Consider the following 17459-nt stretch of genomic DNA (forward strand, 5'->3'; position numbering starts at 1 on the left):
ATACATAAAAATGGTTTAACGACCAGCTGAATAGTGTTACACCCAATCTGGACTAAGATTCCTCCTCTCTCTCTCTCTCTCTCTCTCTCCCCCCTCTCTCTCTCTCTCTCCCCCCCCCCCCCCCCCCCCCCCCCCGCTTTGTTCCGGCTCTCTGATGCTTTTTTTAATGATCTTTTAAGGTCCCATAATGAAATTTTGATTTCTTGCCTTTGACTTGGAAAGTTGTATTGAGTTCAAGGCTTAAACACAGTTGACACTCTGGTGCCGTGTTGAGAGAGTGCTGCACTGTTGAGACATGAGGCTCCATCAGTTCCCTCGGTTGGACATAAAAGGTCCCGTGGTACTATTTCAGAGAAGAGCAAGAGTGCTGTCATAGTACTGCTTGCTGTCCTAGTCAATATTTATTCTTCAATTAACACCTAAAGAATAGATCATATGGTTGTCTTCCCATTGTTGTTTGTGAAGCCTTTCTGTGCGCAAATTAGCTGCCATGTTTCCTACTTGCAAGAGTGACTGCACATCACAAATACTTGATTGGCCAGAAGGTGCTTTGGGATATCCTGAGCTTAGAAAATGTGCTCCATAAACGTAATCTTTTCTTTAACTGGCTGGTCACTTGTTACAGGGGAAAGTAGGTGAGTGTGATCACTTCAAGAGCAAAAGAGGGAGTTAGAAGAATATAGAAGTATGCAAATTAGGAGCAGAGTAGATCGTGCCTGCTCTGCCATTCAATAAGATCAGGGTTGTTCTGATTGTAACTTCAACGCCACATTTGTCTACCCCCAATAACTTTTCATCCCCTTACTAATCAAGAATCTATCTAGCTCAGCTTTCAAAGACTCTGCTTCCATCACTTTTTGATGAAGAGAGTTCAAAAGAATTATAACCCACAGAAAAAAGTTCTCCTTTTCTCTGTCTTAAGTGGGCAGCGCCTTATTTATAGTCCTAGATTCTCCCATTTTTGCGCCATCAGAGGACATTGACTATTGAGGCAAATTACTATGCTGCCTTTAAACTGAAGGAGATGGGATGTGTTTAAAGTTCAGAATCAGACCATTCAGCCTACTAAATCCATGTTGAACATTCACACTCCACAAAAGCCTCATCTAACCCTTCTCCTAACATCATCAACACAGCCTTTCTCCTTCATGCACAGTGGTTAGTACTGCTTCTTCACAGCTCCAGGGACCTGGGTTCAATTCCCAGGGTGGTTCACTGTCTGTGTGGAGTTTGCACGTTCTCCTTGTATCAGCGTGGGTTTTTTCCGGGTGCTCCAGTTTCCTCCTGCAGTCCAAAGACGTGCGGGTTAGGTTGATTGGCCATGCTAAAGTGTCCTGAGATGTGTAGATTAGTGGGTGGATAGCGGGGTAGGGCCTGGGTGGGATTGTGCAGACTCAGTGGGCCAAATGGCCTCTTTCTGCACGATAGGGTTTCTATGATGCTATGTATTTTTTTAAATTCATTTTATGGGATGTGGGTGTCACTGTCTGAGACCAGCATTTATTCCCCATTCCTGATTGCCCTCCATTTCAGAGGGTAGTTGAGAGTCGACCACGTTGTTGTGGCTGTGGAGTCACACGTAGGCCAAGCAAGGATGGCAGATTTCCTTACCTAAAGGACATTAGTGAACCAGATGGGTTTGCCTGACAATCAAGAATAGTTTCATGATCATCAGTAGATTCTTAATTCCAGTATGTTTATTGAATTCAAATTTCATCATTTGCCTTGGTGGGATTCAAAGCCGTGTCCCCACCCTGGGTCTCTGGATTGCTAGTCTAGTGACAATACCACTGTGCCACCCCCTTATCTGGCTTCCTGTTAAATACATTTATTCATTTGATTAGAGTAGATACCTGTAGCACAGCCACATGGATGATTTTTTTTTCATTCTTTCATGGGATGTGGACATTGTTGGCTGGGCCAGCATTTATTGAAGACCATGAAACCATTGTCGATGGGGAGGCAGTGGCATAGTGGTATTGTCACTGGGCTGGTAATCCAGAGACCCAGGGTAATGCTCTGGAGACCCAGGTTCAAATCCCACCGTGGCAGATGGTAAGATTTGAATTGATTAAAAATCTGGGATTAAAAGTTTAACAATGACCATGAAACCATTGTCAATTGTCGTATAACCCCATCTGGTTCACTGATGTCCTTTAGGGAAAAAAAATCCACTGTCCCTACCTGGCCTAGCCTGGTCAGTTGACTCTTATAATGCCCCCTCCAGGGCAATTAGGGATGGCAATAAATGTGGGTCTACATCTGAATAAATTCAGGTAATTCTTCCTTCATATGTTCTTGCTCTTTCTGGTCCCAGCTCCGCAAACACTACATGACAGAGCAAATGTTTTCAATGTCATGCTTTTGATAGTTCAATCAAAAGTGTTATAACACAATGCAGTGAGTGCGTGACTATGTCTTCACAATTCACAAACAGTTGTTCTTCATGAGAATCTTTACCAGCATATTCCTTTACGGGTACAGGTCTGTGAGAAGGCAATGTGCATTATGTGGGAAATTGAAAACTGTCATTTTTGCTTAAAAAAACCATGAAATGAGAGTCATACAAATGTATTAATATCTGCGTTACCAGTGTTGCACAACATGATTTCAAGGTCATGATGTATTAAAAATGTCTAAATAGTCTATTGGCCAGGGAGTAAAGTCAAAAGTGGAACTTCTGTCCAAGACCACAGTGTCTGTCATACTTTACTGTGAAGTTCCTATTATTTACAATAAAGAGTTCTGATCTTATTTACAGTAATTTGTTGACTTTTCTTGTATCCCCATTCTCTACCGTCCTTTCCGTACTAGAATATGCCTAAGGAATATAGTCCAGCCTCTGATACTTTGGCTAAGTGCTCATTATTCAGCTGTGAGCTTAAATGGTGAGCGTCAGCAGGCTATCAGGATCAGTCATGTTAATTGCAGTCTATCCTCAGGCCTAGCTTTCACATAAGACCCACAATCAGTGTCTGTTCTTGACTGGACTTGTGTGGCTCGTCTAGTGCTTAGTCAAATGCTAAGAAATGTGTATAATGAGGAACATAAATGTTATACTGTACACAGGAGAATGTAATGTCATGAAATATATGTAACAAAAACATTTTGCAGGAATCTTTCTAAAATCCTGCCTAATGTCTGTTTCCTAGAATAGAGAGGGAAGAATATTTCTTTAAGATGTGTGAATGAACTCACTGGTTTATGCACATTGTAGTGGTTCACATTTCATAATTTGAAAAATGGATATTTACAGATGTCAAAATTATTGGACAGCCAACCCCACAGTTGGATTGTCCACTTCAGAGCCATTCATTTGGTAAGTGGGCAGGTGGCAGCTAATCTCCCCTCTGAGACTGAACGTGTGTACTGATGCTGGTGTACCAGGCCATAACTGCTTGCCGTTCTTGTGCGCAAGACCAAACCGCATAAAGGCAGTTTGAACCATCGTAATGCAGTCATCAGTGCAAGAGATCTGCCTGCTCTCCAAGCCTTGAGATGACACCCCACTGTCCTTGCCTACAGCAAAAGGCTTGCATTCATGTAGTGCCATTCACAACCATGACCCCAAAGTCTTTTACAGCCAGCTAAGTACTTTTGAAATGTAATCACGTTCCTATAGAAGAGGAACTTGGCAGGCAATCTGTACGCAGCAAAGTCCTGCCTTCTGATACATGATGTGGGTGAGCTGTTTGAGTAAAGTTGTTTGAGGGATAAGTATTAGCCAGGGCATCAGGAAAAAACAGCCTTGCTGCCCTTCAATCTTTTATACCCACCTGAGATGACCATATTCAAAAGGCAGCTCATCTGATGATTGACACTCCTTACTGTACTGAAAGTATTATGATGTGGAGATGTTGGTGTTGGCTAGTGGCGTTTGCTACCAAATAAACCTGTTGGATTTTAACCTGATGTTGTAAGACTTCTTACTTCTTGAAAGTATCAGCCAGGATTATGTACTGGGTGGCACAGTGGTTTACACTACTGCCTCATAGCATCAGAGACCCGGACTGAATTCCAGCCTTGGTTGCTACGTGTGTGGAGTTTGCAAGTTCTCCCTGTGTCTGCAGGTTTTCTCTGCATACTCCAGTTTCCTCCCACAGTCCAAAGATATGTGGGTTAGGTTGATTGGTCATGCTAAATTGCCCCTTAGTGTCAGCGGGATTAGCAGGGTAAATACATGGGGTTAAGGGCGTAGGGCGTGGATGGGATTGTTGTTAGTGCAGGCTCGATAGGACAGTTAGAATCATTACAGTGCAGAAGGATGTGATCTCTGCAGTGAGGCTTAAACCCACAATCTTCTGACTCTAACATGAAAAAGCTACTACTCATTCAAGGCTAAGGCCTGCTAGTAGCCTCCTCATAATATTCTGTGGTGGTACAGCAATGTCTGGATTTTCTTTCCATGCACTGAAGAAACACATCACCTCTAACCACAGGAAGAATGCAGAAGTAAACGTGATACCATTGCATCACGCAAAAAAAGCTGTGATAGTTTCTCTTTCAAAAGGAACGTACTCACTCCCCCTATCCCAGTAAAAAGCCCCAAGTCTACCTCAGCCTGAAACTGAATCAAATTCTGCACACTTAGTGTGTGGTTCAGATTCACACTATCACTATCACACACTAATTAACCTAACTAACCTTTTGCTCAGCCTATAGCAAATGGTGTCCCCCATTTCTGTCAAGCTGTTCACCGCCAACCTTTTACACATTATCTTTCCTGCATTCACGTAATAGCAGTGTTAGTGTCCCTTACTAGCGACGTAAACTGGAATTCACTTAAAGCTTTCTGTTCAGAGGAGTTCCTCATGTCAGGAGATTCTGATAGTGAGGGGATTCAAATGTGTCACCGCAGGAATGTCCAAACCTTCACAGTGTTGGACTGGACTTTTCTGCCCAACTCGTAGTTAGCGTGGTCCTCTAACCAAAGAGCATCTTGACTCTATTAACATGGAGTGTTTTTCAAATGTACACGACCATCTACGTATGTGCAGTTTAATTTGCAATGTGTGCAAACTTGACATTATTTAATTGAAACTTAAACATAAGGATCCTCCTTTTAGGAAATATTGATGGATCCTCTGTGGGTTTCCTCCCAAATAACCTATGCTCTGAAAAACTGTTTTGATGCACAGATGGACCCATTTAACTGGTAGGTAGCTCCAAGATCAGGGCACAAATGTTGCCCTTGAGGGATTTGAGGAGCAGTTTTAAGCCAGTGGTGCCAATGAGGTTCCCTGCTGGTTATGTTAATGTGTAAAATTATCTCATCCCGTGGAATTGCACCCATTTAAAAATTTCTGTTTCTAGATTGGTTGAATCCATATCTTTTTCCTTTCTCTTTTTCTGAAAAACTGTTTTATTTTCTCAGGGCTAAAATCTCTTAATGTCGTTCTTTCTGCTTCCACAGTGCTTGGTGAGATCAAGGAACCAGGAAACCTACGTATTGATTACGTCAAATTGAAACCTATCCTCAAGTGGGATTCTGTTTTTTTCCAAGGTGGATCAGCGACATACTCTGTTCAAAGGTAAGAGATGGGAACAATTACAGAGGAAGCTGCATTATCCATTTCCCCATTGCGCAGGAATAATTCTCTCAGAACTGGGCCAATGGTGCCACATTGCTGAGTGCACTAATACCCTCAGTGTCATCCTTTCTGATAAATAACCCCTCAAAAATGAAATTATGGCTTTCATTCCATAGCTTACAGTATTGATGTTCAAGTTTATTTTTTGTGTCACAAGTAGGCTTACGTTAACACTGCAATGAAATTACATAAGAACATAAGAAATAGGAGCAGGAGTAGGCCATCTAGCCCTTCGAGCCTGCCCCGCCATTCAATAAGATCATGGCTGATCTGAAGTGGCTCAGTTCCACATTCCCGCTCTCCCCCATAACCCTTAATTTCCTTGTCTATCAAAAACCTATCTACCCCTGTCTTAAATATATTTAGCGAGGTAGCCTCCACCACTTCAATGGGCAGAGAATTCCAGAGATTCATCACCCTTTGAGTGAAGAAGTTCCTCCTCAACTCCGATCTAAACTGCGCCCCCCCCTTATCTTGAGGCTGTGCCCTCTAAGTCCTGCTGTCCTTTCTGAGCGGGAAGAATCTCTCTACCTCTACCCTATCCATCCCCTTCATTATCTTATACGTCTCTATAAGATCCCCCCTCATCCTTCTAAACTCCGAGTACAGACCCAGTCTATTCAGCCTCTCTTCATAGTCCAACCCCCTCATCTCTGGTATCAGCCTAGTGAACCTCCTCTGCACTCCCTCCAAGGCCAAAATATCCTTGCGCAAGTGCAGCGACCAAAACTGCACACAGTACTCCAGCTGCGGCCTCACCAGTGCCTTGTACAGTTGCAGCAAGACCTCCCTGCTTTTATATTCTATCCCCCTCGCTATAAAGGCCAGCATCCCATTCGCCTTCTTGATCACCTGCTGCATCTGCAGACTGGGTTTTTGCGACTCATGCACAAGGACCCCCAGGTCCCTCTGCACCATAGCATGCTGTAGCTTTTCGCCCTTTAAATAGTAATCCCTCCTACTATTATTCCTGCCAAAGTGGATAACCTCACACTTGCTAATATTGTACTCCATCTGCCAGGTCCTCGCCCACTCACTCAGCCTATCTAGATCCCTCTGCAGACTTTCCACACCCTCCGCACAATTTTCTTTTGCACTCATCTTCGTGTCATCAGCAAATTTCGACACCCTACACTTGGCCCCCTTCTCCAGATCATCTGTATAAATGGTAAATATTTGAGGCCCCAGCACCGAACCCTGCGGCACTCCACTAGTCACCAACAGCCAATCAGAATAGCACCCATTGATACCAACTCTCTACTTCCTATTAGACAACCAATCCTCTATCCACGCTATCACCTTACCCCCTTAAGTTGAGATAGTATCACTGCTGCCACCTTTCCAGGCTAAAAAGCCCTCATTTTCTCAATAAGGTGGAATTTCACAATAACTTCTTTGCAGTGTTAATGTAAGCCTCACTTGTGACTAATAAATAAATCTTACTTTAATTTTACTTCATAGCTCAGACAATTGACATTAGGTACTGGTCTTGTGGTACTTTTCCATACTGCCTCCAATGCCCAATTGTTCCACCCTGTCTCGGCAATCAGACAGGACACAATACTCAAAAAATGGTCTGACCAGCTGTGAAAATCCCTGAGTCGCCACACTCCGGTGCCTGTTCGGGTACACTGAGGAAGAAATTAGCATGGCCAATGCACCTAACCAGCCCATCTTTCGAACCATGGGAGGAAACTGGAGCACCTGGAGAAAACCCACGCTGATACAGGGAGAACATGCAAATACCGCACAGACAGCTCAATACTGAGTTACTGTCTTAAGATGATTTATCATTTGTTCCAATTTGTGTATAGACAATGCCTTGCCACCAAAAATCTCCTTTTGAAAAGGCACTCTCAAATAAAATTGTCTCCCTTGCATATGTAGCAGTTATTAATGATGATTAACCTTTGGATAACAACACGCAGTGGGGCACTGCAGTAGAGTGAGATATTGGACCAGCCAGTTTATTGTGTATATAAACGTAGCAGTAAGGAGTGAGTTCCAGGAGTGTTTCAAGAAATTCGGCTAAAATCATATAGCACGATGTTAAACTCAGACAGTTGCAGCTGAACAAAATTAATTTGCATTTGACTGATTCCAAGAAAAATGTTGCATTATCTTATTTCTTGCGCAATATTCTGTGTCGTTCAGAAAGTAATTCATTGTGAAATAAGTACCGCAGACTTATGATGTATCATCCCACAAAGAGAAATCAAGTTAAGAATGCACTATTGCATCAGGAATCTGGGGCTGAAGGAACAGTCTCAAGGCTGTATTATTGCAAAAGGACGGATGCAATTACAAATCACTTAATCCTTCTTCCCAAAAATGAATTTTCACAGGATGAAGGATGCCAGTAAAGGCTGTGTTTTTGCTGCAGGGAACGTTGTTTTGGAATCACAATGATTGGCAACTCAAAGGTGTTCCGGTGACCTTACTGCTCTTGACTTTCTTAATGGAAGAGATCATGGGTGGATGGCACTATTTAATTGTCTGTCCATGTTATTATTCAGAAAGAGCACAAGTAACCCCAGTTGAGCCTTTCACGTCCTTGCTTTATGGAATCAGCAGATGGGGAGATGTTGCATGTTTATTTTGAACAGCTTTAACGGCCAGGATTTTCCGGCCCCATCCACTGCATCCCAGGGTACTAAAAGAGATGGCGGGAGAAATAGCAAATGCACTAGTGGTAATTTACCAAAATTCGCTGGACTGTGGGGTGGTTCCCCCAGATTGGAAAACAGAAAATGTGATGCCACTGTTTAAAAAAGGAGGTAGACAAAAAGCAGGTAACTATAGGCTGGTTAGCTAACTCCTGTAATGGGGAAAATGCTTGAATCTATCATGAAGGGCTGGTCACGTTTGACTAATTTGATGGAATTCTTTGAGAATATTATATGTGCAGTGGACAATGGGGAACTTGTGGATGTGGTGCATCTGGATTTCCAGAAGGCATTTGACAAGGTGCTGCACCAAAAACTGCTACATAAGGTAAAGGTACACACGTTACGAGATGAATAGAGGATTAGTTAACTAACAGAAAGCAAAGAATGGGGATAAATGGGTGTTTTTCTGGTTGGCGATCAGTAACTAGTGGTGTTCCTCAGGCATCAGTATTGGGACCACAATTGTTTACAATTTACGTAGATGATTTGGAGTTGGGGACCAAGTGAAGTGTGTCAAAATTCACGGATGACACTAAGATGGGTGGAAGAGCAAAGTGTGCAGAGGATGCTGAAAGTCTGCAAAAGGATATAGATAATCTAAAGTAGTGGGCGAGGATCTGGCAGATGGAGTACGATGTTGGTAAATATGAGGTCATCCATTTTGTTTGGAATAACAGCAAAATGGACTATTATTTAAACAGTAAAAAATTGCAGCATACTGCTGTGCAGAGAAACCTGGGTATCCTTGTGCAGGAAACTCAAGGAGTTGGTTTGCAGGTCCAGCAAGTAATTAAGAAGGCAAATAGAATTTTGGGATGGAATTTAAAAACAGCGAAGTTATATTGCAGCTGTATAAGGTGCTGGTGAGGCCACACCTGAGTACTATGTACCGTTTTGGTCTCCTTACTTGAGAAAGGATGTACAAGCACAGGAGGGGGTGCAGAGGAGATTCACTAGATTGATTCTGGAATTGATAGAGTTGGCTTTTGAGGAGAGACTGAGTAGACTGGGGCTGTACTCATTGGAATTCAGAAGAATGAGGGGAGGTTTTTTCAAAGGAAAGGAAGCTATTTTCAAGGAGAAAATAGCGAGGCATCTTGAGGAGAATTGTTTGGTAGAGCAGGCACAGCACGGTTTAGTTAAGGGGAAGTCATGTCTGACGAATTTATTAGAGTTCTATGAGTATGTGTCTAGGGCGGTGCATAGAGGAGAGCCGGTGGATGTGGTGTTTCTTGATTTTCAGAAGGCGTTTGACAAGGTGCCTCACAAGAGGTTATTACAGAAGGTCAGGGGGCATGGAGTTGGGGGTAGGGTGTTAGCGTGGATAGAGGATTGGCTGTCAAATAGGAGGCAGAGAGTGGGGGTCGATGGCTGCTATTCGGATTGGCGGTTGGTGACTAGTGGAGTGCCCCAGGGGTCGGTGCTGGGGCCTCAGCTATTTACCATTTATATAGATGATCGAGGAGGGAACCGAGTGTATGGTGTCGAAATTTGCTGATGACACCAAGATTGGTGGAATGGCAAATTGTGCGGAGGATGTGGAGAGTCTGCAGAAGGATCTAGATAGGCTGGGCAAATGGGCCAAGAACTGGCAAATGGAATTTAATGTTGGCAAATGTGAGGTTGTCCACTTTGGTCGGAATAATGGTAGGAAGGACTGGTACTTACGTGGCGAAAAACTGCAGCATGCGACGGTGCAGAGGGACCTCGGGGTCCTTGTGCATGAGTCACAAAAACCCAGCTTGCAGGTGGTCAGGAAGGCAAATGGGATGCTGGCCTTCATAGCGAGGGGGATTGAATATAAAAGTAGGGAGGTCTTGCTGCAGCTGTATAGGGCACTGGTGAGGCCGCAGCTGGAGTAATGTGTGCAGTTTTGGTCGCCACACTTACGCAAGGATATTTTGGCCTTGGAGAGAGTGCAGAGGAGGTTTACTAGACTGATTCCGGAGTTGAGGGGGTTGAACTATGAGGAGAGGCTGAATAAACTAGGCTTGTACTCGTTGGAGTTTAGAAGAATGAGGGGAGATCTCATTGAGACGTATAAGATGTTGAATGGGATGGATAGGATAGAGGTGGAGAGACTCTTCCCGCTCAGAAAGGACAGTAGGACTAGGGGGCACAGCCTCAAGATAAAGGGGGGGGTGGTTTAGAACGGAGTTGAGGAGGAACTTCTTCACTCAAAGGGTGGTGAATCTCTGGAATTCTCTGCCCGTTGAAGTGGTGGAGGCTGCCTCGCTCAATATTTTTAAGACGTGGGTTGATAGGTTTTTGATAGGCAAGGGGATTAAGGGTTATGGGGAGAGGGCGGGAATGTGGAACTGAGCCACGACAGATCAGCCATGATCTTATTGAATGGCGGGGCAGGCTCGAGGGGCTAGATGGCCTACTCCTGCTCCTATTTCTTATGTTCTTAAGTCTTATAGAAACATGTAAGATTCTAAAGGTAATAGATAAGGTAGAAGCAGGGAAGTTGTTTCCACTGGTGGATGAAACTAGAACTGGGGGGCATAGCCTCAAAATAAGGGGAAGCAGATTTAGGACTGAGCTGAGGAGGAACTTCTTCACAGTTGTGAATCTGTGGAATTCCCTGCCCAGTGAAGCAGTTGAGGCTACCTCATTGAATGTTTTTAAGACAAGGACAGATAAATTTTTGAACAGTAAAGGAATTAAGGGTTATGGTGAGCGAGCAGGTAAGTGGAGCTGAGTCCATGAAAAGATCAGCCATGATCTTATTGAATGGCAGAGCAGGCTCAAGGGGTCAGATGGCCAAACCCTGCTCCTAGTTCTTATGTTCTTATGACCCTGAATTTCTTTTGAATTTGAGGCATAATGGGAAAGGGCAGAGCAGATGTAAGAAATAGTTGCGTAAAATCAAATGGAACCTGGAAATGTTGGGTCTCTATCCAGATGGAAATCTTTAACCAGTTCCTGATTGGAGCTCGAGGCAGCTGGAACATACCGCTGCCTCAGACATTGAGTCTAACAGCACATGGAGACAGGGCTGGCAAAAATTTCCTCGTTTGTGTGACATTTGCTAAATTGCCCCTCAGTGCCTAAAAATGTGTAGGTTAGGGGAATTAGTGAGGTAATTGCATGGGGTTATGGGAATGGGGTCGGGGAGTGGGTCTGCAAAAGAGCTCTTTCAGAGGGTCAGTGCTGACTCGATGGGCTGAATGGCCTCTTCTGCATTGTGGAATTCTATGATTCTTTGACCAGTGCCCTGGTCATTTTAGGGGCTGATGGAGGTCATAAGAAATAGGAATCGGAGTAGGCTTTTCAGTCCTCCAAACCTGCTTATGATCATAGCTGATATAACATTCACTAAGTCCACTTTCCTGCCTTCTCTCTGTAACCCCTAATTCCCCCTCCACTGAATCTTTTTACGGCTGAGATCAATAGGTTTTTAAATCAAAGACCAGCCTCCGCAACTTCTTGGGGTAAAAAATTCCAAAGATTCACAGTTCTTTGAGAGAAGAAATTCATTGTCAAATCTGCCTTAAAAGTCTCCTTTATTCTGCGATATGCCCTCTGGTCCTACATTCTCCCATGAGTGGAAACATTCACCCAACAAATGCCCTATATAACCCTCTAAGGGGGATTATATGTTTCAATCCTATCACCTCATTCTTCTCAACTCCAAGGTGTATGGACCCAGCCTGTTTAATCTTTCATCATAAGACTGTCCCTCCATACCCAGGATCATCCTAATAAATCTTTACTGTGGTTTATTGAGGTCTCAAAACTAGGATTACGATAGAGAAGATCTCAAAATTGTTTCTTTACTTTCTTCAACTTGTCCACCCAGAATGTGGGTTATACTGGCAAGACTGCACTCAGTATCTATCCTGGATGCCCTGGGAAGGTGATCCTGGATCTCCTCTTTGCAGTACTTACGGTGATGATGTCTGTTTAAAAGTTTTCAATTGGTGGCTTTTCAATCAGCCGGGGCATAAGACTCCCAAAAGATCTAATGGGGAGTTGGGAGAGTAAGAGAGCAAAATACGTGGAAGTGACCAAGAAGCGAGACGCTCAGTGGGGATATGGAGCCAGGCTTTCAAATAGAGGAGGAATTATGGTTCTCAGATAGATTGGAGATTTGATTTGATTTATTGTCACATGTATTAACATGCAGTGAAAAGTATTGATTCTTGCATGCTATACGGACAAAGCGTATCGTTCATAGAGAAGGAAAGGAGAGAGTGCAGAATGTAGTGTTGCAGTCATAGCTAGGGTGTAGAGAAAGATCAACTTAATGCAGGGTAACTCCATTCAAAAGTTTGATGGCAGCAGGGAAGAAGCTGTTCTTGAGTTGCTTAGTACGTGACCTCAGACTTTTGTATCTTTTTCCTGAAGGAAGAAGGTGGAAGTGAGAATGTCCGGGGTGCTTGGAGTCCTTGATTATGATGGCTGCTTTGCCAAGGCAGCATGAAGTGTGGATGGAGTCGATGGATGGGAGGCTGGGGTTTTTGAGGAATGGGATGTGAGATTACACACTGAATGTGGAGTGGGTTTTTCACAGACTATAAAACAGCAGTTTTTGGAGAATGAGCCATTCAGAATGAACAAGGATTGGAGTTTTCAAAGTAAATTAATGATTTCAGACAGAAAAATGAATTGACAATGAGCCTTTCGAAGGGCTAGGAAGTAGGTTGGGCTGCGGTGGCACCAGTGATATAGGTTTACTGACTTTCCTGCATTTGGCAGAAGTCTTGTGTGGGACTTTCTGGTCTCATGCCTTGTGCATCTTTCTCTGGCTTGTGTAGGTAATTCTCAGAACCTCATTTGCCTCAGGTTGGATGAAGTCATCCAGCAGGTACACAGCTTCTGACCATAAACTTCCTTTCTTTCGTTCCTCCCTTGTTGGCAGCCCTCCCAAGTTTTCTGGCTGATGTTCTGGGAAAGTTTGTGCCTCGTTGGAGAAACGTTGACCAGAGAAACCTTTGCTGCTCAGCCTTGATGCTGGGAGGGGGTATCTTTTTTTTAAAAGTGGGAATGATACACGACTTAAACCAGGATGGCGGACAGAATTTTGCAGCACGACAGATACTTCAGCTCACTGCATCCTCATCAACTCGGCAAAACAAGTAGTCACATAGTTCCTTTCCCTTTTAATCTTCCATTTTACAAATATTTACCTATATTTTCCTTTTAAAAGGGACATCACGGTACCACAGTGCTCAGCACTGCTGGTTCACAGCACTAGGGGCCTGGGTTTTATCCCCACTGAGCGTCTCGCTTCTAGATCGCTTCCACATATTTTGCTCTCTTACTCTCCCAACTCCCCATTAGATCTTTTGAAAGTCTTAGGCCCTGGCTGATTGAATAGCTATCCACTGGAAAAAGAGTATGTGAAAACTTTTAAACTGACATTGTGAGAGCATCATCACCGTAAGTATTCCAAAGAGGAGATCCGGGATCACCTTCCCAGGGCACCCAGGATAGATACTGAGTTGGGCTTGGGTCACTGTCTGTGTGGAGTCTGCACATTCTCCCTGTGTCTGCTTGGGTTTCCTCCGGGTGCTCCGGTTTCCTCCCACACTCTGAAAGAGATGCTGGTTAGGTGCAATGACCTGAACAGGCGCCAGACTGCGGCGACTAGAGGAATTTCACTGTAACTTCATTGCAGTGTTAATGTAAGCCTTACTTGTGACTAAGTATACTTTACTTTTTCTAAAAGCTATTTTGGATTCTGCATTCAGCAATATTCCTGGAAGGAGATTCCTCTAACAGGCCTCTGCATGTTTAAAGAAAAGCTCTTCTAATCCCTTCCTTATGGTAAATTCATTGCAGTTATGCCAGATAGCTATCCATTCACTCTGACTGTTTTTGCTATGGAGGGAATGCAACAAAGGTTTACCAGGAACGCCACGCTGGAGTTTAGAGGAATGTCGGGGGGAATCTCATAGAAACATAAAATTCGAACAGGACTAGCGAGGATAGATGTAGGAAGGCTTTTCTCAAAGGCGGAGGCATCCAGAACCAAGGGTCACAGTCTAAGGATAGATAGAACATACAGCAGTACAGCACAGGAACAGGCCCTTTGGCCCACAATGTTGTGCCATACATGGTGCTAAGTTAAACTCATCCCTTCTGCCTGCATTGGCCATATCCCTCTATTCCTTGCATATTCATGTGCTTATCTAAAAGCCCCTTAAATGCCCCTAGTGTATCTGCCTCCATCACCACCCTGGGCAGCGCATTCCAGCCACCTACCACACACTGTGTTTAAAAAAAACTTGCCCCTCACATCTCCTTTGAAATTTCCCCATCTCACCTTAAGTGATATGAGTTAAACTATTTAGGACTGAGATGGAATTTCTTCATCCAGAGTGTGGTGAGTCTGTGGAATTCACTACCACAGAAAGCAGTTGAAGCCAAAACATTGTGGGTGGAATTCTCCCCAAAAAAATTTGAATTGTTGAATTTGTGGGAAAAATGGAGTAAATCACGCTTTTTTTAGAGGGAGTTCACACTGTGTGCAATGTAGAGGCCACCAGCGTGAATCTCATTAGATTTTGGGAGCGGGGCCTATTCCCGCCAAAGAGGTTGTGCGCAGTGATGTCAAAGTGTCAATCTCTGGCCAGCCCCCAACCCCCCACCCCCAGCCAGATCATACCATTCCTGGCACCCTCTCTACACCCTTCTCCCTACCCACCCCAATCCCAGACTGTCCCGATTGCTGGCCTCCGTCCTGCCCCCATCAATCCCAATTCGGAGTGGACTCCAGCCCCCTAGGCCCTGCCCCATATGCCCCACCCCCTTGGCACTGGCTGGGCAGTGCAAAGGTGCCCCCTGGACATGGGCACTTTGCCCCTTTGCAGTGCTAGGGGCACAGGCTGGCACTGCCAGGGTCATGATGTGGGTATGCCGGCGTTGGACTGGCGTAAACATGCCCAGGGAGCACTACGAAAGTTGGGAGCTGCTCTACCAGCTGGAGTGAAACACTCTGGGGTGGGAGAGATTAGCGGGCCCAAAGAATTCCACCCTGGGCCTGCTAATAGCATTTAAATGATATTTAAAATATTATTTAAATGCTAGCCCCGCTTCCACTTCAGTTTCTGGCATGGAGCAGACCACGTCAGAAATCCAGTATTGGGAGAAGTAAGTGGGATGTGAACGGTCATGGGAAGTCCGTGAATCGCAGCTGCCGGCCCCCCCCCCCCCAACCCTGTGTGATTCTCTCATTCCACTGTGCTAAAAGATTAGTGCAGCAGGATGAGAGAATCGCCCCCTGTATGTTTTCAAGGAGTTGGATATAGCTAAAGAGATCCAAGGATTTGGGGGTGGGGGGGATTGGGAGCAGGGAAAGTTCACTGAGTTGGATGATTAGCCATGATCCTAATGAATGGTAAAGCGAGCTAGAAGCATCACATGGTCTACTCCTGCTCCTGTTTTCTATGTTTCTGTGACCATAGTTTTTCCTTTAACAAAAGAAGCAGTTGTTCTTCTGAGTTGTCCATGCAACAACAGCTTCTGATTCTGGTATCTGTTCAGTAAATCTTTTCTACTCTTCCTCATAGCCTTGATACCCTGCTTAAAGTAGTGCTAACTAACTCACCTTGTGCTGAGCATTAATGTAAACTGCAGCTTCCACATTTATACTTTTATTTCAGGTGATTAATCTTCTCTTTAGCACAGATTGAAATGCTATTTTTAGGACATCACTTGATTAAATGACTTCATTGTTGCAATCTACATTGTCCAGATCTTTCGAAAGTAATGACGATGGGAATTGGATCGAAGTGCAGAACTGTACGCATATTGCTGAAACGCAGTGTGAATTATTGGATGATACCTCCTCCAATGCAACATACAACCTGAGGGTGAGAGCAGAACATAGGAATGAAATGTCAAACTGGGTTGAAGCAGGTAAGAGATAGAAAACATCACTCAAGTACACAAACGTTTCTCAAAGAGTTGCACTTTTCATGTACCAAAACTTAACACTGAATGCTAGAAATTTCTCCACTCTTATCAGACCAGCATTTGATTGAATTAGTTTAAACATCAGACAGACTATAAAGATCCCAGGCTTTGTTCTTAGCCTGTTGACTTGGGAGGGACCTAACGGAGAAGGGAAAGGTTTAGCACAATTTCTTCTGCTGAAGGATTTCTGTAAAAGGATGGAATCAGACTCCATCGTGATGCCTTCTGTGGTCTAACAACTTGCTATGTAAAGTCCAACATGATGAATAACCATTGAACCAAATGTCAGAGGTTTGTCAGCATCCATAGAATTGTAAAGCATTATAGAGAATTACATTGAATATACAGCCCGACCAGTCTATGCTGGTATCAGTCCTTTACTCAAGCCTCCTCAAAACCTTCCTAATCGTTTTCAATCTGCATAAATCTCTATTCCCTTCTCCCTTAAATATTTGTCTATCTTGCCTTCGAATGCATCTATAATATTTACTTCAGCCACTCCCGATAATAGTCAGTTTTGCACTCTCACTACTGTCTATGTAAGGAACTTCTTCTGAATTACCTAATTGATTTTATTATGGATGGCATCTGGTTTTGCTCTTCCCCACAAATGGAAACATTCTATGTCTCCTCTATTAAAATCTTTCATAAACTTTAAAGATCAACCTTCTCTCAAAGAGGAGAAAGATGCAATCTCTTTACCGTTAAGTATTTCTGGTATCATCCATGTAACCCTTTTCAGCACCCTCACTAATGCTTCAATATCCTTTTAATAATACGGTGACCAGAACTGTTGTGAGTACTTCAATGTAGTCTAATCAAGTTTGGACACTGCACTGTGGGGATTCTATCCCATTTCTGATTTAATCAACTGTCGGGGAGGTTTCCATTTGCAGGCTGGTGGTAGAGGAGGGTCCTTCCATCAAAGCCCTCCACCCCCATTACAAGCTGTAAACCTTCACCAACCCCTTCCTCCCACACACACACACCCCCCTCCAATCTTACTATCCAAGCATCCAGATTTCCCCTCCCACCGTATGCCTCATGCCTCACCAGGGCCTATCCATCTATCACCCAAGGAGACCCTAACTCACGTGCTTGGCTGGATTCAGCACAGCTTATCTTCCTGTCAAAGAGCTGTAATGAAGTTTGCTGTTCCAAAAATCTAATTTCATGTTCATTCCAAGCAAGGAAAGGAGGCTCTCAGTCTGTACCTTTCAATTTCATCCCTCTAGAAATAATGCATTTTATATTGCTATGTCAATCTATGTTG

The 17459-nt window shown here is 43.9% G+C and overlaps 1 protein-coding gene across 1 annotated transcript in view; it reads left to right on the forward strand.

The window, feature by feature from the left end:
- LOC145353168 (interleukin-10 receptor subunit beta-like) overlaps nt 1-17459 on the forward strand; it is a 64430-nt gene that overhangs the window by 20526 nt on the left and 26445 nt on the right. Inside the window, exons 3-4 of the mRNA XM_080203628.1 lie at nt 5414-5531; nt 15966-16129. Coding sequence (XP_080059754.1) covers nt 5414-5531; nt 15966-16129 — 282 coding nt within the window. The remainder of the gene's footprint in view (nt 1-5413; nt 5532-15965; nt 16130-17459) is intronic.

This window comes from Carcharhinus amblyrhynchos, chromosome 15, assembly GCF_965287045.1.
Source record: "Carcharhinus amblyrhynchos chromosome 15, sCarAmb.v2.hapA, whole genome shotgun sequence".
Classification (NCBI taxonomy): domain Eukaryota; kingdom Metazoa; phylum Chordata; class Chondrichthyes; order Carcharhiniformes; family Carcharhinidae; genus Carcharhinus; species Carcharhinus amblyrhynchos.